The following is a 24,442-nucleotide window of genomic DNA, read 5'->3' on the forward strand; positions in this document are numbered from 1 at the left end:
TGCATTTTTCCAGCGCATCCGCTGCCCCATTGTGAGGTGTGGGGAAGCGCGGGGAGGTGGGGGCGGAGTTCCGGCCGCGCATGCGCGGTCGGAAAAATCGGACCGTCGTGAGCAAAAAACGTTACATGTAGCGTTTTTTGCTCCCGACGGTCCGCCACTGCACGACGCATCCGTCGCACGACGGGTGCGACGTGTGGCAATCCGTCACAATACGTCGCTTAATGTTAATCAATGGCGAAAAAACGCATCTTGCAAACACTTTTGCAGGATGCGTTTTTTCGGCAAAACGACGCATTGTGACGGAATGCAGTTAACGCTAGTGTGAAAGTAGCCTAAACGACGCATTGCGACGTATTGCAAACGATGCTAGGGTGAAAGTAGCCTTAATGGGGCACTGAGGCTGACCCAGCTTGTGAGGGAACTCTGATTATAATTTGTGACTTCTTCTTTAACAAACGGATATATTATTCTATGAGCATGATAACAGAATGCAATAAAAGACACATGTATAGGAAATTAAATGGTGATATCTGGAGGAGCAGCTGACAACGCTCTCCTCATGTATATAACAAGCGGCTGAGCAGCGCCGCTCACAGCCGCCTGCACGCTCCGACTCCAAAGCACAGACTACTGAGCACCTTCCTGTTCAAGTCATGTATAAAACGCAAAAAAAAAAAAAAAAAAAAGAAAATGCCGCGCATGCGCTGAGGTAGCCGGCTTCTCCACGCAGGCGCAAGTGCAACTCCCTACGTCATATGAAAGAGGTGTGCCGGGAAATGTAGTTTTTCTCAGTTAATCACTCTACCTGCTTTGTAGGTGACTCCCAACCAGGAAGTTCCCGGTGTTTGTGGCTGTGGACGGGTCTGGTGCCGGGAGGTGAGTGGCCTTGGTTTCCCCGGAAGAGATAAAAATACGCGTTAAACGACTTGTTCATTAGTTTATGGAGCAGGAAAGCTGCCGTGTGCCCCTGACTGGAAGAATAGGACTGGGATGGACTAGTGGTTACTGAGTATGGGAGACCAGTGCCGAGCTTTCTGGTGGGGGGAGGGGGTCAGACATACATTATTGCTTACGGTGTCTGTTGGGACCGCGATGTTTTCGAGATTTTTTTAGTGACTTTTTTTTTTTAAATTGAGCCAGTGACGCCGTAACTTTTTTCGACATAAGTGAATTTGTTTCATTTTTGGGATCATTTTCCCTGGTTGTTACGGTCACGTATATTCTTGGTGGTGACAGGGCTGAATGATCTGTTGGCCGAAGGATCCCGTCCCCCTCTCCAAGGAATCCCCCTGTTCTTCACCTCCTCCCTGAAGGATCCACTGTGTCCCCCCTTCTCCCTGAAGGATCCCGTCCCCTTCTAGGCATCCCCTGTTCCTTCACCTCCTTCCCGAAGGATCCATTGTCTCCCCCTTCTCCTCCCCGAGGGATCCCCTGTTCCCCCACCTCTCCCCGAAGGATCCACTGTGTCCCCCCTTCTACTCCTCGAGGGATCCCCTGTTCCCCTCCACCTCCTCCCTAAAGGATCCACTGTCCCTTCTACTCCCTGAGGGATCCACTGTGTCCCCCATTCTCCCGAAGGATCTCCTGTTCTCCACCTCCTTCCTGAAGGATCCACTGTGTCTCCCCCTTTTCCTCCCTGAGGGATCCCCTGTTCCCCTCCACCAATAGTTGAGATCCTTAAGTATTCCATAATTCTGACCCATTCTTAGTTTGCGCAACACACCCTTTATAACGCTCTGGTCCATGTTACTGTGCGGCTCTTCTGTTCCAAAGGTAACGGCTACTCAACTGTTCTCTAATGACCGGGATCGAAGGGAGCTGTGATCTCGGGTATTTACCCTCCCTGGAGCCAGGGTCTGTTCAGTAAAGATCAGGGCACCTGAGTTGTCCGTGGGCGTAGTAGGATCTCTGTCAACCCATCTCTAGGCTCAATACTCGATTATAGGGTGCTGATCGGATCTCATGGCAGCCAGGGCCTCAGTACTGGCCCCCAAGTCAACCATTGATGTCAGCCTGTGAAGGGCCCGGCTGTGGCCTCTATTTCATCCATGGAGCAGCACTGTGCTGTCTGTAACCGAGCAGGTCCTGCTGACACCAACAGTGGGAACAGCTGAAAGGTGGAAGCGTCGGGTGTTGATCCCCCATCGATCAGACATTGATGACATATACTAAGGATAAACCATTATTGGTAAAGTAGTGGACTACCTCTTTAATAAAGCCATTTTGATTTTATGGATTGTGGAAGTTGGATATTTTTTCCTAGTGGCGGCTCCCGGGTACAACAGATCCCTATTTAAATGAATAGGATCTGATCTGCAGCCTTTACGTATATGTCTAGGCATATGACGGACACTCAACATAGTGTCCTCCAATGTTCTTGCTGATTCTTCTGAGCCCAAGATCATACCTAGGGGTAGTTATTGGTGAATGGCGCCAATGGTTAAACCCTTCAGTTGTGGGTTTTTCGTCGGAGCAGGGTCGCATTCCTTTTGTTTTCACTGCTGTGTGAGGTTTGATAGTTCTGGCAGGAGATGAGTCCTTGTCTTTGGTGCATCATAAAGTAGATGAAGATCTACAGCCAAGGGACACCTTCCTGTCCAGCTATGGTCCATGATAAGCCTGTTGATCCATCATAAGCCTGCTGATCCATCAGGGTGAGGAGTGTTGCAGATTAAAGGAGAGCTTTGCAGATCTCTACCATACCATTCACTGACCTCCTCTCATCACCCTTTACCTGGACCTGACTTAAACTGCCTTAGTCTCAGGTCAAATAATCCGGATTCAGAGAGCACCTCCGTTGCCTGGTTTGTGGACTTCAGCTTCCTTTTCTCCACCTGGAGAAGCAGTTGGTGGCTTGTCCATCACTGGAGCTTCTCTAACACTCCATATTTGAGGTGTCTCTGGACAGTACAGTACTGAGCATCTGAGCTTTCCACAGATACCAGTTGACACATCACGGTTGAATGTATACAATGTACAACAGGCCCCTGAAATATATTTATTTTTTGGTTCCATTTTAGGGATTCTATCAAAGAACCAAAACTATGGAGGAAAACTTCAAACCTCTGACCAGTTTAGCATGGACTTCTGGCCAGTCAACGTGCCCCAAAGGCCACTTCGTAGTAAGTCATTGATATTGATTGATTGGTCTTAAAGGGACTCTGTCACCCCCTCCAGTCGTTAGAAACTAAAAGAGCCACCTTGTGCAGCAGTAATGCTGCATTCTGACAAGGTGGCTCTTTTAGTTAAAGGGGGTGACAGAGTCCCTTTAATGTTTTATAATCTGAAGTTACCATTTTGTTTTTTATTGTAGATCACATCCACCATCGAGGGGACCTCGGCTAGCTTTCTGAAGGGCTTTGCTCAGAAGTCTGCTCTGTACCTATGTTACTGCTCCTCCCCAGAGGTAAGAGATGTCCGTACTATAGAAGTATACATGGTAACATGTCAGTGCTCATGTATTCGGCAGGTAATGGAGGACATCATGGCAGCTAGACCTTCCAAGGTGATGTAAATATATTCACCGTGAGTCATACCCCATATAAGGGATGGTCGTGACCCTTGTAAATCAGCAGCTCCCTACATCATGGGAGTCGCTTATCTCTACTTACATGGCCGTGCCATAATTAAAGGCGTACCGTTTCAAACCAGTGATTCCTTAGTAGATGTCTTGGTTTCCTCGCGTCCTTCATCTATTACCTAGAGCAGAGGTGGACTACGCTCCCCAGCTGGCATTCTGGGTCAGCGGCTCCTAGAGTTACCTCATTGTGTCCACTTTTCTTATGTCTCCTAGCTTCCACAGACTGTAGATCAAGTGATCACCGAGATCCTGCTGGTGGGAGAAAAGAGCGCGCTGCCGGTCGGGTTTGCTTATATTGGGGAATATGTGGAGCCTAGTAAGTGTATAACGCACGCTGTGACTTCAACCTGAAGGTCCATCTACATTGGCCGCCCCGGCATTTATTACCCCCTGATCGGCGGTTGTTAGACATCTCGTTGTTTCAGATTTGCACTGAACCATCTGTAATAAATCGCTCAGTTCACAAAGGCTGCAGTTGGTCTTGGCAGCGCAGGTCGTGTTTACACAGGATCATGTGCTGCCGAGAACATTAATCTTTTGTGTAAACTAAATGATCATTTAATTCCACAATTGAGTTTTTTTTTTTCTAGTTTCTCTTGTGATCATGAACTCATTAGTATAAACAATAGTGATGAACGAACGTGCTTGGATTAGATGTTATCTGAGCATGCTCATGTGCTAACCGAGTGTCTTCGGCGTGCTCAAAAAATATGTTCCAATCCCCGTGGCTGCATGTTTCGCGGCTTTTCAACAGCTGCAAGGACTCGACTATGTTTTTCAAGCACACCGAAGACACTCGGTTAGCACCCGAGTATGCTCAGATAACACCTTATCTGAGCATGCTCGCTCATCACTAGTAAACCATTATCTAGCAATCCTGGGAGGGTTTGTCCATGATGCTTGTGCAGTGTAAATGGACCTTTAGTCTTCTCCATCCTTCCTGGAGCCGGTATGTGAAGTCTTAGGCCGGGATCACACTTGCGAGAAACTCGCGCATCTCAATACCCTGCACTCAGACCGGAGGGCTCAGCTGCATAGAAATACATGCGGTCCCACGCTCCGGTCCCGAGTTCCGGCGGCAGTGCCTGGTATTGAGATGCGAGACTCGTGCGAGTTTCTCGCAAGTGTGACCCCGGCCTTAGTCAAGTCATAACGGTGAGTGATGTAGAACTGTATGACAATCGCACATTAGTAAGTGTATCGTATGTCCTCACTATAATAAACCATAAACCAGTGAATTCGGGTAGACGTTCCATCAGGTGCCAGACAAGAGAAAAATATCCTGCACGCCTTATGGTGTAGAGGAGACGAATCTTTAATAGTGCCATCCAGAAAAATAACGTTTCAGTCTACATAGCAATGTGGAACAGGCGTGCACGGACACCCCATAGAGAAACTTCCTTCTGATTAAGGTCTAACATAGACCAAAACGTTATATTTCTGGAATGCAACGTCACAGATTTGTCACTTGTGGAACATAAGGAGTGCCAGATCTTATTCTCTTGACCAATACAGTGTGATACCCTTCCCATGCACCCACAGATCCGGAGTGACGTGTACCCTTTACACCTTACATAAGGTGCTATTTAGCGAAAAGATTTGTAGGACTCTAGTCCAGTGTCCACATTAGACACCAGGGTCCCGCGAGCTATCTCAGACGGCATTCCTCTCTGGCGTTTTACGAGGCCCTCGTCAAGGACATATCAGGTGAGACCTGGTAACTAGGTGTTATGCACCATTTTTATATCAGAGGCGCCTTGTAATAAACAAAGATGAGCAGGATGCCGGCATTGTGACAACCAGGGAAGTTTGCAGGACTCTGGTGTGGGTGCAACAGAGTACCAACATGGGTGGTATTAGTAGACTTTTAGATCAAGCAATGCTTACTGAAAAAAAAAAAAAAAAAAGTACATAAACGCTCTTCCAGGCGGAAGATGAACAGCTCCAGTGCCTTGTGTTAGAAGTAGCTGCCCTATCATTGTTTGACCTTTTACCGAACCTTCCCCTATGCCTTTCTAGATATTTAACCAAATTAGAGTTTTCTCACAAAGGAAAATACAGGAGATGGCCACTACTGCCAGGGCGCAGTAGTTGCTGTACACTCCAGGCGAGAGGTTAACTCTAAACATCCCAGACAGCTCTCTCCAGCACATTGATTTCTCTACAGCAGTTAGTTGCTTAACTCCCTTTCAACTCGCGACAATCTTTCAGAATCACCAGCCTCCACCACTGTCAGCTTTCAGAGCAGTTTTAATCACAGCTCTCACTGTCCTGATAGCTAAAAGTGTTCCAGCAGAACTTGTGCTGAGCTTTGTGGTTCTACTAATACTACAGCTGTCGTATATCATAACTGTCACTCAAGAAGGACGAGTGCCCGCTCTGCCAGAATCCAGAAAGTGAGGAGACCGTAAGGAGACTGCCGAGCTCTGAGCTGCTCAGGAGACACCCCTTTTAAGTAATGTGTCAAGGTTTGTTAGTCGGTAGTTGACCTCTAGGGCAGTAGGTGGCAATTGGCCAACGCAGTTTAATCTGACTAAGGCTCCTTGTCTGCACAGAGGTAACCGTGCCAAAGAAGAAGCGTCTTTGTGTGAAACTGAGTCCTGTGACCACAGCGGACTCTGCTGTCTCTGACATTAAAGTAACAGTGAAGAGCAAAAATCTTGGCCCGCCGTATACTCGCATTGGGTAAGTACTGAAGTTGTTAACCAAAATTTTTATATATTGCCATCAGAGCGAAGTCTACTGTGTCCTGCGCTCACTGTTCTGATTCCGCTCCATTCGGGGGATAGAACATTTTGGCACGTGACCGTCCTCTTGATTCTTCTCGTTCTGGTCACGTGCCGACACCTCTTCTATCCTTTATTTTCCATTTCTTTATGAAATGGTGATGCTATCACATATGTCATTGAGAGGTGGATCCTTCCGTCAAGCCTGGCCGCTTCTTCTGCAACAATCTGGAGGCTGCTCAGAGCTTTTTTGCTTGTTTTAACTACGGCTTTCTACCAGCATAAAAAAAAAGTGGAGATCAGAGCAATGGTGGCATGGAATAAATACCTGAAAAGAAAGCTAAGATGTGACAGCAGAGATGCATAATCTACAAGTGTGTGTACATTGTCGCCTGTAGTATTATTGTCGCATTTTCCGTGCGTCTCGCCTTACGGTTCTGTTCTTGTTACCCCAGTGATATGAGTGGCCTGGCTTTATGGTGCAAGAAGGTTCCTGTTTCCATCCCCAAACCTACTCCTAAACCACGCAACATCACATCCGGCGTCCGAGGACTTTCCTTAGATAACGGCATCCCAGCCAATACCACGTAAGTACAGCCGGCACACCGCCAGGCGTCAAGAAAATATGACAATATCATGAGCAAGCCGCATTACACTACCTGCACAACCCACTCTTGTGAAATTCTGGAAATTTGGGTACTTTTAAGTTAAAATTGGGTTGAGTGCTATTTTTTGGTTAATATAGAGGAATAGAGGAATATTATGTTATTGCAGATTAAAAAAGTGATCTACTGTAGTCAACCTCCATACATATGAACCCTTAAACCACACATGAAGACCTTGATGGTGGGTCCCCACTAAGTATCTGCTTCTACAGAGAGTGTGAGATCTTTACATGGAAGACCCATTGACGTGCTAGCTCTGAACCCCAACCATATCTCTCAAATATTAAAGGTTAGCTCCCAAAATCACAAGTCCTACTCTAAGGGACAATTTCCTGATTGCTAGGGGTCCAACCACGGGGACTCTAAGCAGTCCTGAGATCAGTGCTTTGTACCCTGACTGGGAGCAGAGGTGCACGTGCATGACCTCCATGGCTCTCTTCGTCAGTGGAATTGCCAGAGGGAGCTCAGTAGGATACTCCGATATTTCAGTTCCTTCTGTAGACAGTGAATTGATCGGAGACAGAACATGAGCACCTCTGCTTCTATTCAGGACTTCCAATTCCAAGGACCCTAAGCCCCGATGTTGGAATTGCTGCAGAGTCCTCTTCCTAAAATCCAAAACCCTGATTCCAGAATTGCTTGGGGTCTAAGCAGTTGGATCCCTAGAGTTCAGCAAGTTATATTGTTTTCCCGTGCATAGAGGATAACTTGTGATTTTTGGGAATAACACTTTAAGGGTTGATATGGGGTTGGGTTCATCAAAATGTAAAAAAAAAAAATACAATTTGGGGCTTTTATTGAACCACTTTGGATTTTTCTTATAAATTTTGGGAGACCAAATGTTGCCCTGGAGCCCTAGCATCTCCTGGCATTAGAAGGGTTCCTTAATAAACTGATCACAAAGTGTCCTTCATCCTGGGAACCCTTAAAGGGCCACTGTCACCCCCCTCCAGCCGTTATAAACTAAAAGAGCCACCTTGTGCAGCAGTAATGCTGCATTCTAACAAGGTGGCTCTTTTAGTTTTTGGTTCAAGTATTCCCCAAATAAAGCGTTTTGAAACTTATCCAAAATACCTGTCTTTAGCCAGGGAGGCGGGTCCTCACTCCCCAGCTTGAACCGCTACTCTGCCGTCACTCAAATCTTCAGGGGCTTTCGGTGCCGCCCCCTCCGTGCTTTTTTCGCTTCAAAACCGGCGCCTGCGCTGTGTTTAAGCTCTGGCCGTCTGAAGTCCCAGCCAGACTTGCAGACTGCGCTTGTGCGGGCATTGCGGCCACCCACCTTGGGAATCCCAGCCCTGCAGTGTGTTATGCATTATGCACAGTGCGGGGCTGGAAGGCAGGGGACCTGGGGGAGCGTCTGACACACGCAGTGCGCATGCCCAGGAAACCTAGCCCCGCACTGTGCATAATGCATAACACACTGCGGGGCTGGGATTCCCAAGGTGGGTGGCCGCAATGCTCGCACAGGCGCAGTCTGCAAGCCTGGCTGGGACTTCAGACGGCCAGAGCTTAAACACAGCGCAGGCGCCGGTTTTGAAGCAAAAAAAGCGCGGAGGGGGCGGCGCCGAAAGCCCCTGAAGATTTGAGTGACGGCAGAGTAGCGGTTCAAGCTGGGGAGTGAGGACCCGCCTCCCTGGCTAAAGACAGGTATTTTGGATAAGTTTCAAAACGCTTAATTTTGGGAATACTTGAACCAAAAACTAAAAGAGCCACCTTGTTAGAATGCAGCATTACTGCTGCACAAGGTGGCTCTTTTAGTTTATAAAGGCTGGAGGGGGGTGACAGTGGCCCTTTAACCCCTTCCCGACCTTTGACGCCACGTAGGCGTCATGAAAGTCGGTGCCAATCCGACCCATGACGCCTATGTGGCGTCATGGAATGATCGCGTCCCTGCAGATCGGGTGAAAGGGTTAACTCCTATTTCACCCAATCTGCAGGGACAGGGGGAGTTGTACTTCAGCCCAGGGGGGGTGGCTTTGCCCCCACGTGGCTACGATCGCTCTGATTGGCTGTTGAAAGTGCAACAGCCAATCAGAGCAATTTGCAATATTTCACCTATGAAAATGGTGAAATATTGCAATCCAGCCATGGCCGATGCTGCAATAGCATCTGCCATGGCTGGAAATCATGTTCTGCCCCCCCCCCCCACCGCCCCCGATCTCTTCCCCAGTCCTCCGTTCTGTCCGGTACCCCCCTCCGTCCCCCTGTCCGCTCCCCCGTGCTCCTGTCCGCTCCCCCTGTCCTCCGATTTCCCCCCCCCCTGTGCTCCGATCCACCCCCCCACCACCCCCTCATACTTACCGAGCCTCCCGAAGTCGGTCCGTCTTCTCCCTGGGCGCCACCATCTTCCAAAATGGCGGGCGCATGCGCAGTGCGCCCGCCGAATCGGCCGGCAGATTCATTACAAAGTACATTTTGATCGCTGTGGTAGGTTCTATCGCAGCGATCAAAATAAAAAAATAATAAATAAACCCCCCCCTTTATCACCCCCATAGGTAGGGACAATAATAAAATAAAGAAAATATTTTTTTTTCTTTTTCCACTAGGGTTAGGGTTAGAACTAGGGTTAGAACTAGGGGTAGGGTTAGGGTTATGGCATGTGCACACAGTGCGGATTTGGCCGCGGATCCGCAGTGGATTGGCCGCGGATCCGCAGCGGATTGGCCGCTGCGAATTCGTAGCAGTTTTCCATCAGGTTTACAGTACCATGTACACCTATGGAAAACCAAATCCGCTGTGCCCATGGTGCGGAAAATTCCGTGCAGAAACGCTGCATTATATTTTCCGCAGCATGTCAATTCTTTGTGAGGATTCCGCAGCGTTTTACACCTGTTCCTCAATAGGAATCCGCAGGTGAAATCCGCACAAAAAAACACTGGAAATCTGCTGTAAATCCGCAGGTAAAACGCAGTGCCTTTTACTGCAGATTTTTCAAAAATCGTGCGGAAAAATCTCACACGAATCCGCAACGTGGGCACATAGCCTTAGGGTTAGGGTTGGAATAAGAGTTAGGGTTGGAATTAGGGCTAGGGTTGGAAATAGGGTTAAGATTAGGCTTGTGGTTAGGGTTACGGATAGGGTTAGGGGTGTGTTGGGGTTGCAGTTGTGGTTAGGGTTGGGATTAGGGCTAGGGTTGGGATTAGGGTTAGGATTAGGGTTAGGGTTGGAATTAGGGTTACGGGTGTGTTGGGGTTAGGGTTGTGGTTAGGGGTGTGTTGGGGTTAGGGTTGTGATTAGGGTTATGGCTACAGTTGGGATTAGGATTAGGGGTGTGTTGGGGTTAGTGTTGAAGTTAGAATTGAGGGGTTTCCACTGTTTAGGCACATCAGGGGTCTCCAAACGCAACATGGCGCCACCATTGATTCCAGCTAATCTTGCGTTCAAAAAGTCAAATGGTGCTCCCTCCCTTCCAAGCCCCGACGTGCGCCCAAACAGTGGTTTACCCCCACATTTGGGGTACCAGCGTACTCAGGACAAACTGGGCAACAACTGTTGGGGTCCAATTTCTCCTGTTACCCTTGCAAAAATAAAAAATTACTTGCTAAAACATAATTTTTGAGGAAAGAACAATTATTTTTTATTTTCACGGCTCTGCGTTATTAACTTCTGTGAAGCACTTGGGGGTTGAAAGTGCTCACCACACATCTAGATAAGATCCTTCGGGGGTCTAGTTTCCAAAATGGGGTCACTTGTGGGGTGTTTCTACTGTTTAGGCACATCAGGGGCTCTGCAAATGCAACGTGATGCCCGCAGACCATTCCATCAAAGTCTGCATTTCAAATGTCACTACTTCCCTTCCGAGCCCTGACGTGCGCCCAAACAGTGGTTTACCCCCACATATGGGGTACCAGCACACTCACAACAAACTGGACAACAAATATTGGGGCCCAATTTCTCCTGTTACCCTTGTGAAAATAAAAAATTGCTTGCTAAAACATCTTTTTTGAGGAAAGAAAAATGATTTTTTATTTTCACGGCCCTGCGTTGTAAACTTCTGTGAAGCTCTTGGGGGTTGAACGTGCTCACCACACATCTAGCTAAGTTCCTTGGGGGGTCTAGTTTCCAAAATGGGGTCACTTGTGGGGGGTTTCTACTGTTTAGGCATATCAGGGGCTCTGCAAACGTAACATGATGCCCGCAGACCATTCCATCAAAGTCTGCATTCCAAAAAGTCACTACTTCCCTTCCGGGCCCCGGCATGTGCCCAAACAGCGGTTTACCCCCACATATGGGGTATCAGCGTACTAAGGAGAAACTGGACAACAACTTTTGGGGTCAAATTTCTCCTGTTACCCTTGCAAAAATAAAAAATTCTGGGCTAAAAAAATATTTTTGAGGAAAGGAAACACATTTATTATTTTCACGGCTCTGCGTTATAAACTTCTGTGAAGCACTTGGGGGTTCGAAGTGCTCACCACACATCTAAATAAGTTCCCTTGGGGGTCTAGGGGTCTAGTTTCCAAAATGGAGTCACTTGTGGGGAGTTCCTACTGTTTAGGCACATCAGGGGCTCTGCAAACGCAACCTGACGCCCGCAGATCATTCCATCAAAGTCTGCATTTCAAAACGTCACTACTTCCCTTCCAAACCCCGACGTGTGCCAAAACAGTGGTTTACCCCCACATATGGGGTATCAGCGTACTCAGGAGAAACTGGACAACAACTTTTGGGGTCCAATTTCTCCTGTTACCCTTGGGAAAATAAAAAATTGTGGGCTAAAAAATCATTTTTGAGAAAATAAAAATTATTTTTTATTTTCATGGCTCTGCGTTATAAACTTCTGTGAAGCACTTGGGGGTTCAAAGTGCTCACTATGCTTCTAGATAAGTTCCTTGGGGGGTCTAGTTTCCAAAATGGGGTCACTTGTAGGGGAGCTCCAATGTTTAGGCACACAGGGGCTCTCCAAACGCGACATGGTGTCCGCTAACGATTGGAGCTAATTTTCCATTCAAAAAGTCAAATGGCACGCCTCCCCTTCCGAGCCTTGCCATGCACCCAAACAGTGGTTTACCCCCACATATGAGGTATCAGCGTACTCAGGACAAATTGGACAACAACGTTCGTGGTCCAGTTTCTCCTTTTACCCTTGGGAAAATAAAAAAAATTTCGCTAAAAGATCATTTTTGTGACTAAAAAGTTAAATGTTCATTTTTTACTTCCATGTTGCTTCTGCTGCTGTGAAACACCTGAAGGGTTAATAAACTTCTTGAATGTGGTTTTGAGCACCTTGAGGGGTGCAGTTTTTAGAATGGTGTCACTTTTGGGTATTTTCAGCCATATAGAACCCTCAAACTGACTTCAAATGTGATGTGGTCCCTAAAAAAAATGGATTTGTAAATTTTGTTGTAAAAATGAGAAATCACTGGTCAAATTTTAACCCTTATAACTTCCTAGCAAAAAAAAAATTTGTTTCCAAAATTGTGCTGATGTAAAGTAGACATGTGGGAAATGTTATTTATTAACTATTTTGTGTCACATAACTCTCTGGTTTAACAGAATAAAAATTCAAAATGTGAAAATTGCGAAATTTTCAAAATTTTTGCCAAATTTCCGTTTTTTTCACAAATAAACTCAGAAATTATCGACCTAAATTTACCACTAACATGAAGCCCAATATGTCACGAAAAAACAGTCTCAGAATCGCTAGGATCCGTTGAAGCGTTCCTGAGTTATTACCTCATAAAGGGACACTGGTCAGAATTGCAAAAAACGGCAAGGTCATTAACCCCTTCCCGACATTTGACGTACTATCCCGTCGAGGTGGGGTGGGCCCGTATGACCGCCGACGGGATAGTACGTCATCACCGATCAGCGGCGCTCACGGGGGGAGCGCGGCCGATCGCGGCCGGGTGTCAGCTGCATATCGCAGCTGACATCCGGCACTATGTGCCAGGAGCGGTCACGGACCGCCCCCGGCACATTAACCCCCGGCACACCGCGATCAAACACGATCGCAGTGTACCGGCGGTATAGGGAAGCATCGCGCAGGGAGGGGGCTCCCTGCGGGCTTCCCTGAGACCCCCGGAGCAACGCGATGTGATCGCGTTGCTGCGAGGGTCTCCTACCTCCTTCCTGGCTGCAGGTCCCGGATCCAAGATGGCCGCGGCATCCGGGTCCTGCAGGGAAGGAGGTGGCTTACCGAGTGTCTGCTCAGTGCAGACACTTGGTAAGCCTGCAGCCCTGCACAGCAGATCGTCGATCTGGCAGAGTGCTGTGCACACTGCCAGATCAATGATCTGTGATGTCCCCCCCTGGGACAAAGTAAAAAAGTTAAAAAAAATTTTTTCCACATGTGTAAAAAAAAAAAAAAAAAAAATCCTAAATAAATAATAATAAAAAAAAAATATATTATTCCCATAAATACATTTCTTTATCTAAATAAAAAAAACAAAACAATAAAAGTACACATATTTAGTATCGCCGCGTCCGTAACGACCCAACCTATAAAACTGCCCCACTAGTTAACCCCTTCAGTAAACACCGTAAGAAAAAAAAAAAAAAAACGAGGCAAAAAACAACGCTTTATTACCATACCGCCGAACAAAAAGTGGAATAACACGCGATCAAAAAGACTGATATAAATATCCATGGTACCGCTGAAAACGTCATCTTGTCCCGCAAAAAACAAGCCGCCATACAACATTATCAGCAAAAAAATAAAAAAGTTATAGTCCTGAGAATAAAGCGATACGAAAATAATTATTTTTTCTATATTTTAGTTTTTATCGTATAAAAGCGCCAAAACATAAAAAAATGATATAAATGAGATATCGCTGTAATCGTACTGACCCGAAGAATAAAACTGCTTTATCAATTTTACCAAACGCGGAACGGTATAAACGCCTCCCCCAAAAGAAATTCATGAATAGCTGGTTTTTGGTCATTCTGCCTCACAAAAATCGGAATAAAAAGCGATCAAAAACGGTCACGTGTCCGAAAATGTTACCAATAAAAACGTCAACTCGTCCCGCAAAAAACAAGACCTCACATGACTCTGTGGAGCAAAATGTGGAAAAATTATAGGTCTCAAAATGTGGAGACGCAAAAACTTTTTTGCTATAAAAAGCGTCGCTGGTTTCACACTTGCGTTTTTGTCTGCAGCGTTTTTTGCACAAAAAAACGCATGCGTTTTTTCCCTATATTTAACATTGAAAACGCATGCGGTTTTTTTGTACGCGTTTGGTCGCGTTTTCAAACGCATGCGGTTTTTTTCTGCATGCGTTCATTTTCAGAAATACAACCTGCAGTATTTTCTTGCGTTTTTAAGCACATGCGTTTGTTTGCGTTAAAAACGCATGCATTTAAACACACTGAAAAGCCACCCACCACCATCAAGGTGATAAAGGGATCCAAACCCTAACCCTAACTCTACCCCTAACCTCACCCCTAACCGTTTAATGAACATTTTCTGACAGTCATAGTGCCACGTATTTCAGTGCCACGTATTTCAGTGCCACGTATTTCAGTGCCACGTGTTTCAGTGCCACGTATTTCAGTGCCACGTATCACATATTTCAGTGCCACGTATCACGTATTTCAGTGCCACGTATCACGTATTTCAGTGCCACATATTTTAGTACCACGTATTTCAGTGCCACGTATTTCAGTGCCACGTATTTCAGTGCCACGTATTTCAGTGCCACGTATTTCAGTGCCACGTATTTCAGTGCCACGTATTTCAGTGCCACGTATCACGTATTTCAGTGCCACGTATTTCAGTGCCACGTATTTCAGTGCCACGTATTTCAGTGCCACGTATTTCAGTGCCACGTATTTCAGTGCCACGTATTTCAGTGCCACGTATTTCAGTGCCACGTATTTCAGTGCCACGTATCACGTATTTCAGTGCCACGTGTTTCAGTGCCACGTATTTAAGTGCCACGTATCACGTATTTCAGTGCCACGTATTTCAGTGCCACGTATTTCAGTGCCACGTATCACGTATTTCAGTGCCACGTATTTCAGTGCCACGTATTTCAGTGCCACGTATTTCAGTGCCACGTATTTCAGTGCCACGTATTTCAGTGCCACGTATTTCAGTGCCACGTATTTCAGTGCCACGTATCACATATTTCAGTGCCACGTATTTCAGTGCCACGTATTTCAGTGCCACGTATTTCAGTGCCACGTATTTCAGTGCCACGTATTTCAGTGCCACGTATTTCAGTGCCACGTATTTCAGTGCCACGTATCACGTATTTCAGTGCCACGTGTTTCAGTGCCACGTATTTAAGTGCCACGTATCACGTATTTCAGTGCCACGTATTTCAGTGCCACGTATTTCAGTGCCACGTATTTCAGTGCCACGTATTTCAGTGCCACGTATTTCAGTCACGTTTAGGGTTAGGGGTAGGGTTAGGGTTAGGGTTAGGGCTAGGGTTGGAGGTAAAGTTAGGGTTGGGGCTAAAGTTAGGGTTGGGGCTAAAGTTAGGGTTAAGGTTTGGATTACATTTACGTTTGGATTAGGGTTGGGATTAGAATTATGGGTGTGTCAGGGCTAGGGGTGTGGTTAGGGTTACCGTTGGGATTAGGGTTAGGGGTGTGTTTGGGTTAGGGTTTCAGGTAGAATTGGGGAGTTTCCACTGTCCAGGCACATCAGGGGCTCTACAAGCGCGACATGGCGTCCAATCTCAATTCCAGCCAATTCTGCGTTGAAAAAGTAAAACAGTGCTCCTTCCCTTCCGAGCTCTCCCGTGCGCCCAAAAAGGGGTTTACCCCAACATATGTGTTATCAGCGTACTCGGGACAAATTGAACAACAACTTCTGGGGTCCAAGTTCTCTTGTTATCCTTAGGAAAATAAAAATTTGGGGGGCTAAAAATCATTTTTGTGGGAAAAAAAAGATGTTTTATTTTCACGGCTCTGCGTTATAAACTGTAGTGAAACACTTGGGGGTTCAAAGTTCTCACAACACATCTAGATAAGTTCCTTGGGAGGTCTAGTTTCCAATATGGGGTCACTTGTGGGGGGTTTGTACTGTTTGGGTACATCAGGGGCTCTGCAAATGCAACGTGACGCCTGCAGACCAATCCATTTAAGGCTGCATTCCAAATGGCGCTCCTTCCCTTCCGAGCTCTGTCATGCACCCAAACAGTGGTTCCCCCCCACATATGGGGTATCAGCGTACTCAGGACAAATTGGACAACAACTTTTAGGGTCCAATTTATTCTGTTACCCTTGTAAAAATACAAAGCTGGGTGCTAAAAAATCTTTTTTGAGAAAAAAAATAAAAATTATTTTCACGGCTCTGCGTTATAATCTGTAGTGAAACACTTGGGGGTTCAAAGCTCTCAAAACACATCTAGATAAGTTCCTTAGGGGGTCTACTTTCCAAAATGGTGTCACTTGTAGGGAGTTTCAATGTTTAGGCACATCAGGGGCTCTCCAAACGCAACATGGCGTCCCATCTCAATTCCAGTCAATTTTGCATTGAAAAGTCAAATGGCGCTCCTTCCCTTCCAAGCTCTGCCATGCGCCCAAACAATGGTTTACACCCACATATGGGGTATCAGCGTACTCAGGACAAATTGCACAACATTTTTTGGGGTCCAATTTCTTCTCTTACCCTTGGGAAAATAAAAAATTGGGGGCGAAAAGATCATTTTTGTGAAAAAATATGATTTTTTATTTTTACGGCTCTGCATTATAAACTTCTGTGAAGCACTTGGTGGGTCAAAGTGCTCACCACACATCAAGATAAGTTCCTTAGGGGGTCTACTTTCCAAAATGGTGTCACTTGTAGGGGGTTTCAGTGTTTAGGCACATCAGGGGCTCTCCAAACGCAACATGGCGTCCCATCTCAATTCCAGTCAATTTTGCATTGAAAAGTCAAATGGCGCTCCTTCCCTTCCAAGCTCTGCCATGCGCCCAAACAATGGTTTACACCCACATATGGGGTATCAGCGTACTCAGGACAAATTGCACAACATTTTTTGGGGTCCAATTTCTTCTCTTACCCTTGGGAAAATAAAAAATTGGGGGCAAAAAGATCATTTTTGTGAAAAAATATGATTTTTTATTTTTACGGCTCTGCATTATAAACTTCTGTGAAGCACTTGGTGGGTCAAAGTGCTCACCACACATCTAGATAAGTTCCTTAGGGGGTCTACTTTCCAAAATGGTGTCACTTGTAGGGAGTTTCAATGTTTAGGCACATCAGGGGCTCTCCAAACGCAACATGGCGTCCCATCTCAATTCCAGTCAATTTTGCATTGAAAAGTCAAATGGCGCTCCTTCCCTTCCAAGCTCTGCCATGCGCCCAAACAATGGTTTACACCCACATATGGGGTATCAGCGTACTCAGGACAAATTGCACAACATTTTTTGGGGTCCAATTTCTTCTCTTACCCTTGGGAAAATAAAAAATTGGGGGCGAAAAGATCATTTTTGTGAAAAAATATGATTTTTTATTTTTACGGCTCTGCATTATAAACTTCTGTGAAGCACTTGGTGGGTCAAAGTGCTCACCACACATCTAGATAAGTTCCTTAGGGGGTCTACTTTCCAAAATGGTGTCACTTGTAGGGAGTTTCAATGTTTAGGCACATCAGGGGCTCTCCAAACGCAACATGGCGTCCCATCTCAATTCCAGTCAATTTTGCATTGAAAAGTCAAATGGCGCTCCTTCCCTTCCAAGCTCTGCCATGCGCCCAAACAATGGTTTACACCCACATATGGGGTATCATCGTACTCAGGACAAATTGCACAACATTTTTTGGGGTCCAATTTCTTCTCTTACCCTTGGGAAAATAAAAAATTGGGGGCAAAAAGATCATTTTTGTGAAAAAATATGATTTTTTATTTTTACGGCTCTGCATTATAAACTTCTGTGAAGCACTTGGTGGGTCAAAGTGCTCACCACACATCAAGATAAGTTCCTTAGGGGGTCTACTTTCCAAAATGGTGTCACTTGTAGGGGGTTTCAGTGTTTAGGCACATCAGGGGCTCTCCAAACGCAACATGGCGTCCCATCTCAATTCCAGTCAATTTTGCATTGAAAAGTCAAATGGCGCTCCTTTCCTTCCGAGCTCTGCCATACGCCCAAACAGTGGTTTACCCTCACATATGGGGTATCAGCGTACTCAGGACAAATTGTACAACAACTTTGGGGGTCCATTTTCTCCTGTTACCCTTGGTAAAATAAAACAAATTGGAGCTGAAATAAATTGTGTGTGAAAAAAAGTTAAATGCTCATTTTTATTTAAACATTCAAAAAATTCCTGTGAAACACCTGAAGGGTTAATAAACTTCTTGAATGTGGTTTTGAGCACCTTGAGGGGTGCAGTTTGTCACACTTGAGTATTTTCTATCATATAGACCCCTCAAAATGACTTCAAATGAGATGTGGTCCCTAAAAAAAAATGGTGTTGTAAAAATGAGAAATTGCTGGTCAACTTTTAACCCTTATAACTCCGTCACAAAAAAAAATTTTGGTTCCAAAATTGTACTGATGTAAAGTAGACATGTGGGAAATGTTACTTATTAAGTATTTTGCGTGACATATGTCTGTGATTTAAGGGCATAAAAATTCAAAGTTGGAAAATTGCGAAATTTTCAAAATTTTCGCCAAATATTCGTTTTTTTCACAAATAAATGCAAGTTATATCGAATAAATTTTACCACTAACATGAAGTACAATATGTCACGAGAAAACAATGTCAGAATCGCCAAGATCCGTCAAAGCGTTCCAGAGTTATAGCCTCATAAAGGGACAGTGGTCAGAATTGTAATAATTGGCCCGGTCATTAACGTGCAAACCACCCTTGGGGGTGAAGGGGTTAAGGCCAAAATAGGCTGGGTCATGAAGGGGTTAAGTTATCAGCAGTAATCTACGGGGAACCCTGACAGGAAGTTCTCTGGTTTCTCAGAATGACACTTTGGGGGAAATGAAGCATTATGCAGCGTCTACATCAATGTGCTGTCTGTGCCTGACTGGGGCTACATGAAAATTTTGGTAGTGACGTAAGTCACACTTCCAAAAAAAAAAATTGCCGCGAAATGCAAGTAAATGGGGTCACATTGCGACCCCCTTAGAGACAAAAAGTTGTAAAAAAAAATTCAACTGACTTTGCAAATTGCCAAATGGGATGCTTGAAAATGGGTTTTGTAGGTTGGAAGGGTCTCGGGAAAGTCATACATGGGCTACCAGTGGACGCCCTGTGGCTCGGGACAGGAATATGAGCTGTAGGTCGGGTCTTCTACATACCACCAACTTCTCCTCTGTTCCTTCTTGTAGCACAATCCACCTTCCGGCTCCGGTAGTTTCTCCTAAACCCCATGTCAGATCGCCTCAGTCTGAACACCCGCTGTACGAGGCCAACGTCTACGGCGTATCTGGTGAGAACTTTGGTCTGTATGTAATGAATGGCAAAGTCTTTCCCAGAGTCGCACATTTTACCTTCTTGTGTTTCAGCCATTGATGGGATCCCTTTTACCATCCATCCGATGTTTGGAAGCAAAATATCAGAACCTGCTGTAAGTGTCCGTATTGTGTAGTTGTAGCAGATATGTAGTTTTGCAGCATCGGTAGAAGCCGTTGTCCTGTCCGGCGTCGGCTCATGCGTCCATTGTTTCTTATTCCTTTTCAGATAAACTTTTCTAACTTCAAAGATCTGAGAATCAAAACTTTGGCTGAGATTGAAAATGAGGTAAATCTTAAAGTAATAAGTAATGGATGATGTTACGGCCGCAGCTTGTGGTTATTTTACTAGTAAGCAGTGAGACTTGTAGTTACTGAATAGCGACATCCCGCTATCAAGGGACCACCACTTCATCCCTATAGGCCCACACAGACCTTATCCCAGGAGGGGTCACCCATGACATGGTACATCACTAAAGCCATCTATTTTGGGTAGGGGGTCTAAGTTGAAAAGGTCTCATCTTCAGGAGCGCACCACTCATCTGCTTCTTGATGATTGACCGCTCGTACCAGCAGCATGGCTGAGCCACTCACCCCTAACTGCGCTTTCCCATGATAGAAGCAGACACTGAATATATTGAAGGCTCACCGAAACTGTCCTGAGCCAGCGATCCAGGCTCAGTAGCAAAGATCTTGTGACTGCTGCACCCCTTGCCTAGGAACCCCCAATCCAGGCTCACTAGCAAAGAGCTTGTAAGTGCTGCTTTCCTTGCCTAGAAATCCACAATCCAGGCTCAGTAGCAAAGATCTTGTGACTGCTGCACCCCTTGCCTAGGAACCCCCAATCCAGGCTCACTAGCAAAGAGCTTGTAAGTGCTGCTTTCCTTGCCTAGAAATCCACAATCCAGGCTCAGTAGCAAAGAGCTTGTAAGTGCTGCGCTCTTTGCCTAGGAACCAGGCCCCCTCTGATAGACTCCAGCTGTGGTTTGTAATCTTGGCAAGGAACAGTAAACAATAGATTTAAAAGTCTCCCCATTCTGGAGAGGGAAATTGCAAAGTTTCTTGTTTATCCAAGCGTTGTTCAACTTTACCCATGTAATAGGATGTGTAGTGCAGCGGGGTTGGTGCAGTGTGACAGGTAGTGACCCAGGATAGTTCAACAACAAAGTCTCTTAATGGTCCACATACTCGCAAACAGAAAAGTAAACGGGATCCTCCGGATTGCAGCCAGGAAACAAGATAGTCCGGGTCCAGTTGCCGTGGGCGACTGCACCTCTGTGTACGCTGATGGTGCCAGGCCTTTTGGCTCTGTGTTGCTTCACACAGGCTGAGTCTATGGCAAAGCGTTCTGCTCTGCACACTTGCAAAACCAAACTGACACCCAACCCTTTGCTGCAGGGGCCATAGGCCACATGCAAGACCCGGCTGGGAGGAAACGGGCCACCCCACTACCATCCTGTAGTACGTTTCAAAAATAAAAGCCCATACGGGTTTTCCTAACTCTACCTTGGACAAATAGCTTGCCCAAGACCAATTCTTTTATTTTGCATTGCAATTACAGCTATGCCTGTGACTGCAATGGACTCACATCTTCAATATGCATGTGTGCGCATCCTGGGGGACGCATATAACACCGGTCACTGCTTCACAGATGAGACAAACCCCTTTTAAGGAAGGCCCATTATTTGTCATTGTTTTTGGTTCTAGTCTTATCACAGTGATTTTTTATTTTTTTTTTTGTTTCTTTTGCTTTATTTTCAGTACGACTATGGATTTGTGGTGGAGCGCTCGGCTTGTGCCAGATGACGATGGGACCCGTTCAATGATTCACTGACCGATCGATGGAAACCAGATACGTCCTGCACCCAGTTTATACAATGTACGGCGGCGAAGCCCTCGAGGATTTATCTCCACACGTTTTCTTGCGTAACGTCAGATATCCATAGGATCAGGAACATTGCTCTTCCTAATTGTGGGAGCCACGTATTATGTAATGATCCAGCCCCCAAGGTTAAAGAAGCCCTCAGTCATTGCTTTTTATGCACATTCTCTTTCTGTTAGGACCCCCAGCGATCAGATATAATCTACTAGTTTCCCTGCAGCGCCTCCTCTGGAGAAATGAAGTATTACATTGAAATTAATAGGGTGTGTTTGTCATGGAGCGATGTGCCAGGTCCGCCTGAGTGATGCTGTTTGTAGCCACACTCTACTCTAGTTAATAAATGAATATTGCCACCCTATATTAAAGAGGTTACAAAAAGAATAGGCCAAAGGGGCACCCCCAACAGCTCTATGGTTCCATAGGCAAAGCATCTTACTCTTAGTAACGTCCGTGCCTGATATTATATTAGCAAATACCTCCAATTAGAAATTTAGTATAGTTCTTCTGATTAGCTATGTTTCTTATGCCATGTGCAGGGTATTGTGCTAGCTTAGGTATCCATGGTTACGACTACTAATAACGAACTGTCACTATACGAGTGGGAATAACCATGGATACCTAAGCTACTGCAATGGTCTGCACATGGGGTAAGAGACATAGCTAATCAGAAGAACTATACTACATTTCTAATTGGAGGTATTTGCTATTATTATTCTTATTATGCCTACTACATATTGGGATAGGATCTTGGAGATGGGAATACCCCTCTAAGGCCACGTGTAGACGTCCATTTTTTTGTTATATATTTATGAACCTTCTCTTGTGCACTTTTTTTTCTAAATGGAGACTTAGCCAGTTTGAGGATCACAATCGCTCATTACAGCCAATGGTTCCACGAGAAATAAGGGACTGCACCCCTATGCCATCCATGATGCTTTCCGTCCATTTTTTACTGTTTATAGGAGAAGCTCGGGAGACCACCTCCTTTCTTGCTTTCTGTCGTTTTTTTTTTTTTTTTGCAAATGAGAATAGGGTAACGTCATTTTGTTTTTTACCTTCCACAAGGACCAAAAATAAGTGGTAAATCCAATGAAACGCATTGATGAAAAAAAAGTTTGTTTTATCAAATATGCTAAAAAAAAAGTTTTGACTCTTTTAGCAACTGTTCAGGAGTTTCTTAGTTTTAGCGTGACAACCGATATTATCTGTCTCGTGAGCTCCATCATGGTTGTCAATTCCGTCACTCCCCGACTCCTGAATCTGTAATGCCAGGTATATGTATGTCGCTAACCCAGCATCCCAAGAAATGGCCCATCAGAACCAGAGTAATCTTCGTTTACGTTTTTATGTCATAAATCCATGCTGTATATCTTAATAAGCAACTTTTTAAAATATTTTATCAGATAAATTGCTTCTTTCTCCTCCTGAATCGATCTTTTGCTTTCAATTGATGGGTAAAATCAGTGTTCAGTGAAGACACATTTTTCCATTACTGAGATTGGAGATGACAGTTGGTGCTCATAAGGTTGTATGGAAGGAGAGGAGCCCAAGGCCGACACAGACATTCCGCTGCTAGTTCCATAGAACTTTATGAGCACCAACTGTCATCTATCTCCTTAATGGAAAACAATCGTTCGTCAGGACAGATTTTTCTCATGAACTGGGGATTTTAAGAGTGAAAGATCAGGACAGATGGCGAAAGAAGTGGATTTCTAATATAAGATATATTACAAAGTTTCTTATTTGCATGTATTATTTATGGAGAAAAAAAATAAAAATCAACTAAAATCCTAATTTTCTGCCATCCTCCCCATGTATGTACAATCACATATTTATACCATTCCTTCTCATGTTATCGCTTGTTCCCAGAACTTAACATTACGTTGCTAAATATATTTATTGTCTATTTCTTTCAATTATTTCTGTACCATGTCCAAATACTGTGGACAATAAATCTTGTTTCTGGCTCCTGTGTTGTTATATTACTGCTCCTATAAATATGCCTTTTCATAAATCTGTGCTACACATGAGTATCAGACTGTAAGATATTTATTTATTTTTTTTTTTTTAGAAACGTGACATATTTTTCCCCTCTGTAAATATTCCGAAGCTCCTGTCCTAAAACCTCCCTTTTCAGATTAGTGGTGTAAATATTAGCTGGGGCAGGAGGGATATGGAGCTGCAGCCTCTCTCACTGTGTGTATGTGAGACTGAATGCTGTGAGAGGGGAGAAAGAGCAGAAGAATTGGACTGACTCTGAGCACATAGTGCATTGATAACATGTGGTTAATGTGAACAACGCCCTGGGAAACAGACTCCCGACCCCCCCTTTGAAGTATGTCCAAAAGAAAGGTAGCCCCCACGATGTGGGTGTCACCCTCCCCCAGGCCCCATGGGCAGCAACATCTCCTTCTGTGGAATGTGCACCCTTGTCCTAAAAAAATGTGATTTCAATTGATGGCCTTTCTTTATTTGAGTGACTTTTTCCCATTAGCGCTTTTGAAAAGTTTCTAAAACTTAATACATACAATATGAAACTTTTATTATAAAAACTCTCTGTATACAGCCAGCACCTGTGTATATAACAGCAGCAACCAGAACAAGCTCCGATTGCTGCTCTATAAACGTTGCTGTCAATCAACTGACCGGCATTTAAATGGACTGGTCGCCATAATACACATAAACTGACACCCATCACTCACCCACTGAGATATAATCAGGAGGTGCCAATGGTCTGCCATTGCAGCTGAGGACCTACCGAAGGCCCTGTCTCTGCCATCTTCATACTCCTAAAGCCCATCCGTCAGGAAAATATGAATTATTTTCCTTTGTTCTGGGGACGCAACATTCGACACAAATTAGAGCAGCTGCACTCATTCTCTTATCCTGTCAATACCCTTATTGGCCAGCAGGGTAAGGGGGCACCAGAGAGCTGCAAGTTCCTGACACCAACTATTTTCTGGGCTTCAAAGTAGGTTGGCAATTTTGCTCCATAAAAATGTGTTAAAAAGAAAAAAAAAAAAAAGTTTTCCAAATATGAATAAAATAGTTTCAATTACCTTCCCTTTTCCAGGACTTCCCCCTGACAGCACATTGGAGGACGTCCTCCTCCTCCTTGCAGGGACAAGAAAAACAACACGAGAGGTTAAAAGGTCCCACTCCGCCCCCCTTCCTTTAGTGTTTTTCCTGTCCCTGCATGGAGGGACACACGAGAGAAGACAGCGCTGTACA

The 24,442-nt window shown here is 45.1% G+C and overlaps 1 protein-coding gene across 2 annotated transcripts; it reads left to right on the forward strand.

Annotated features, from left to right (window-relative positions):
* Positions 1-683: 683 nt before the first annotated feature.
* On the forward strand, positions 684-23,178 carry MVB12A (multivesicular body subunit 12A). 2 transcript variants are annotated; one of them, XM_077285904.1, is made up of 10 exons: positions 684-876; positions 3,021-3,122; positions 3,314-3,406; positions 3,794-3,896; positions 6,136-6,265; positions 6,762-6,893; positions 19,207-19,307; positions 19,384-19,445; positions 19,559-19,618; positions 21,091-23,178. In XM_077285904.1, the coding sequence occupies exons 2-10, from the start codon at positions 3,045-3,047 to the stop codon at positions 21,133-21,135; spliced, it is 804 nt and encodes a 267-aa protein (XP_077142019.1). In that variant the 5' UTR covers positions 684-876; positions 3,021-3,044; the 3' UTR covers positions 21,136-23,178. The 2 variants fall into 2 exon arrangements, with proteins under 2 accessions (XP_077142019.1, XP_077142020.1); XM_077285905.1 differs by lacking the exon at positions 684-876 and adding an exon at positions 881-1,009.
* The last annotated feature ends 1,264 nt before the right edge of the window (positions 23,179-24,442 follow it).

This window comes from Ranitomeya variabilis, chromosome 2 (genome assembly GCF_051348905.1).
Source record: "Ranitomeya variabilis isolate aRanVar5 chromosome 2, aRanVar5.hap1, whole genome shotgun sequence".
Classification (NCBI taxonomy): Eukaryota; Metazoa; Chordata; class Amphibia; order Anura; family Dendrobatidae; genus Ranitomeya; species Ranitomeya variabilis.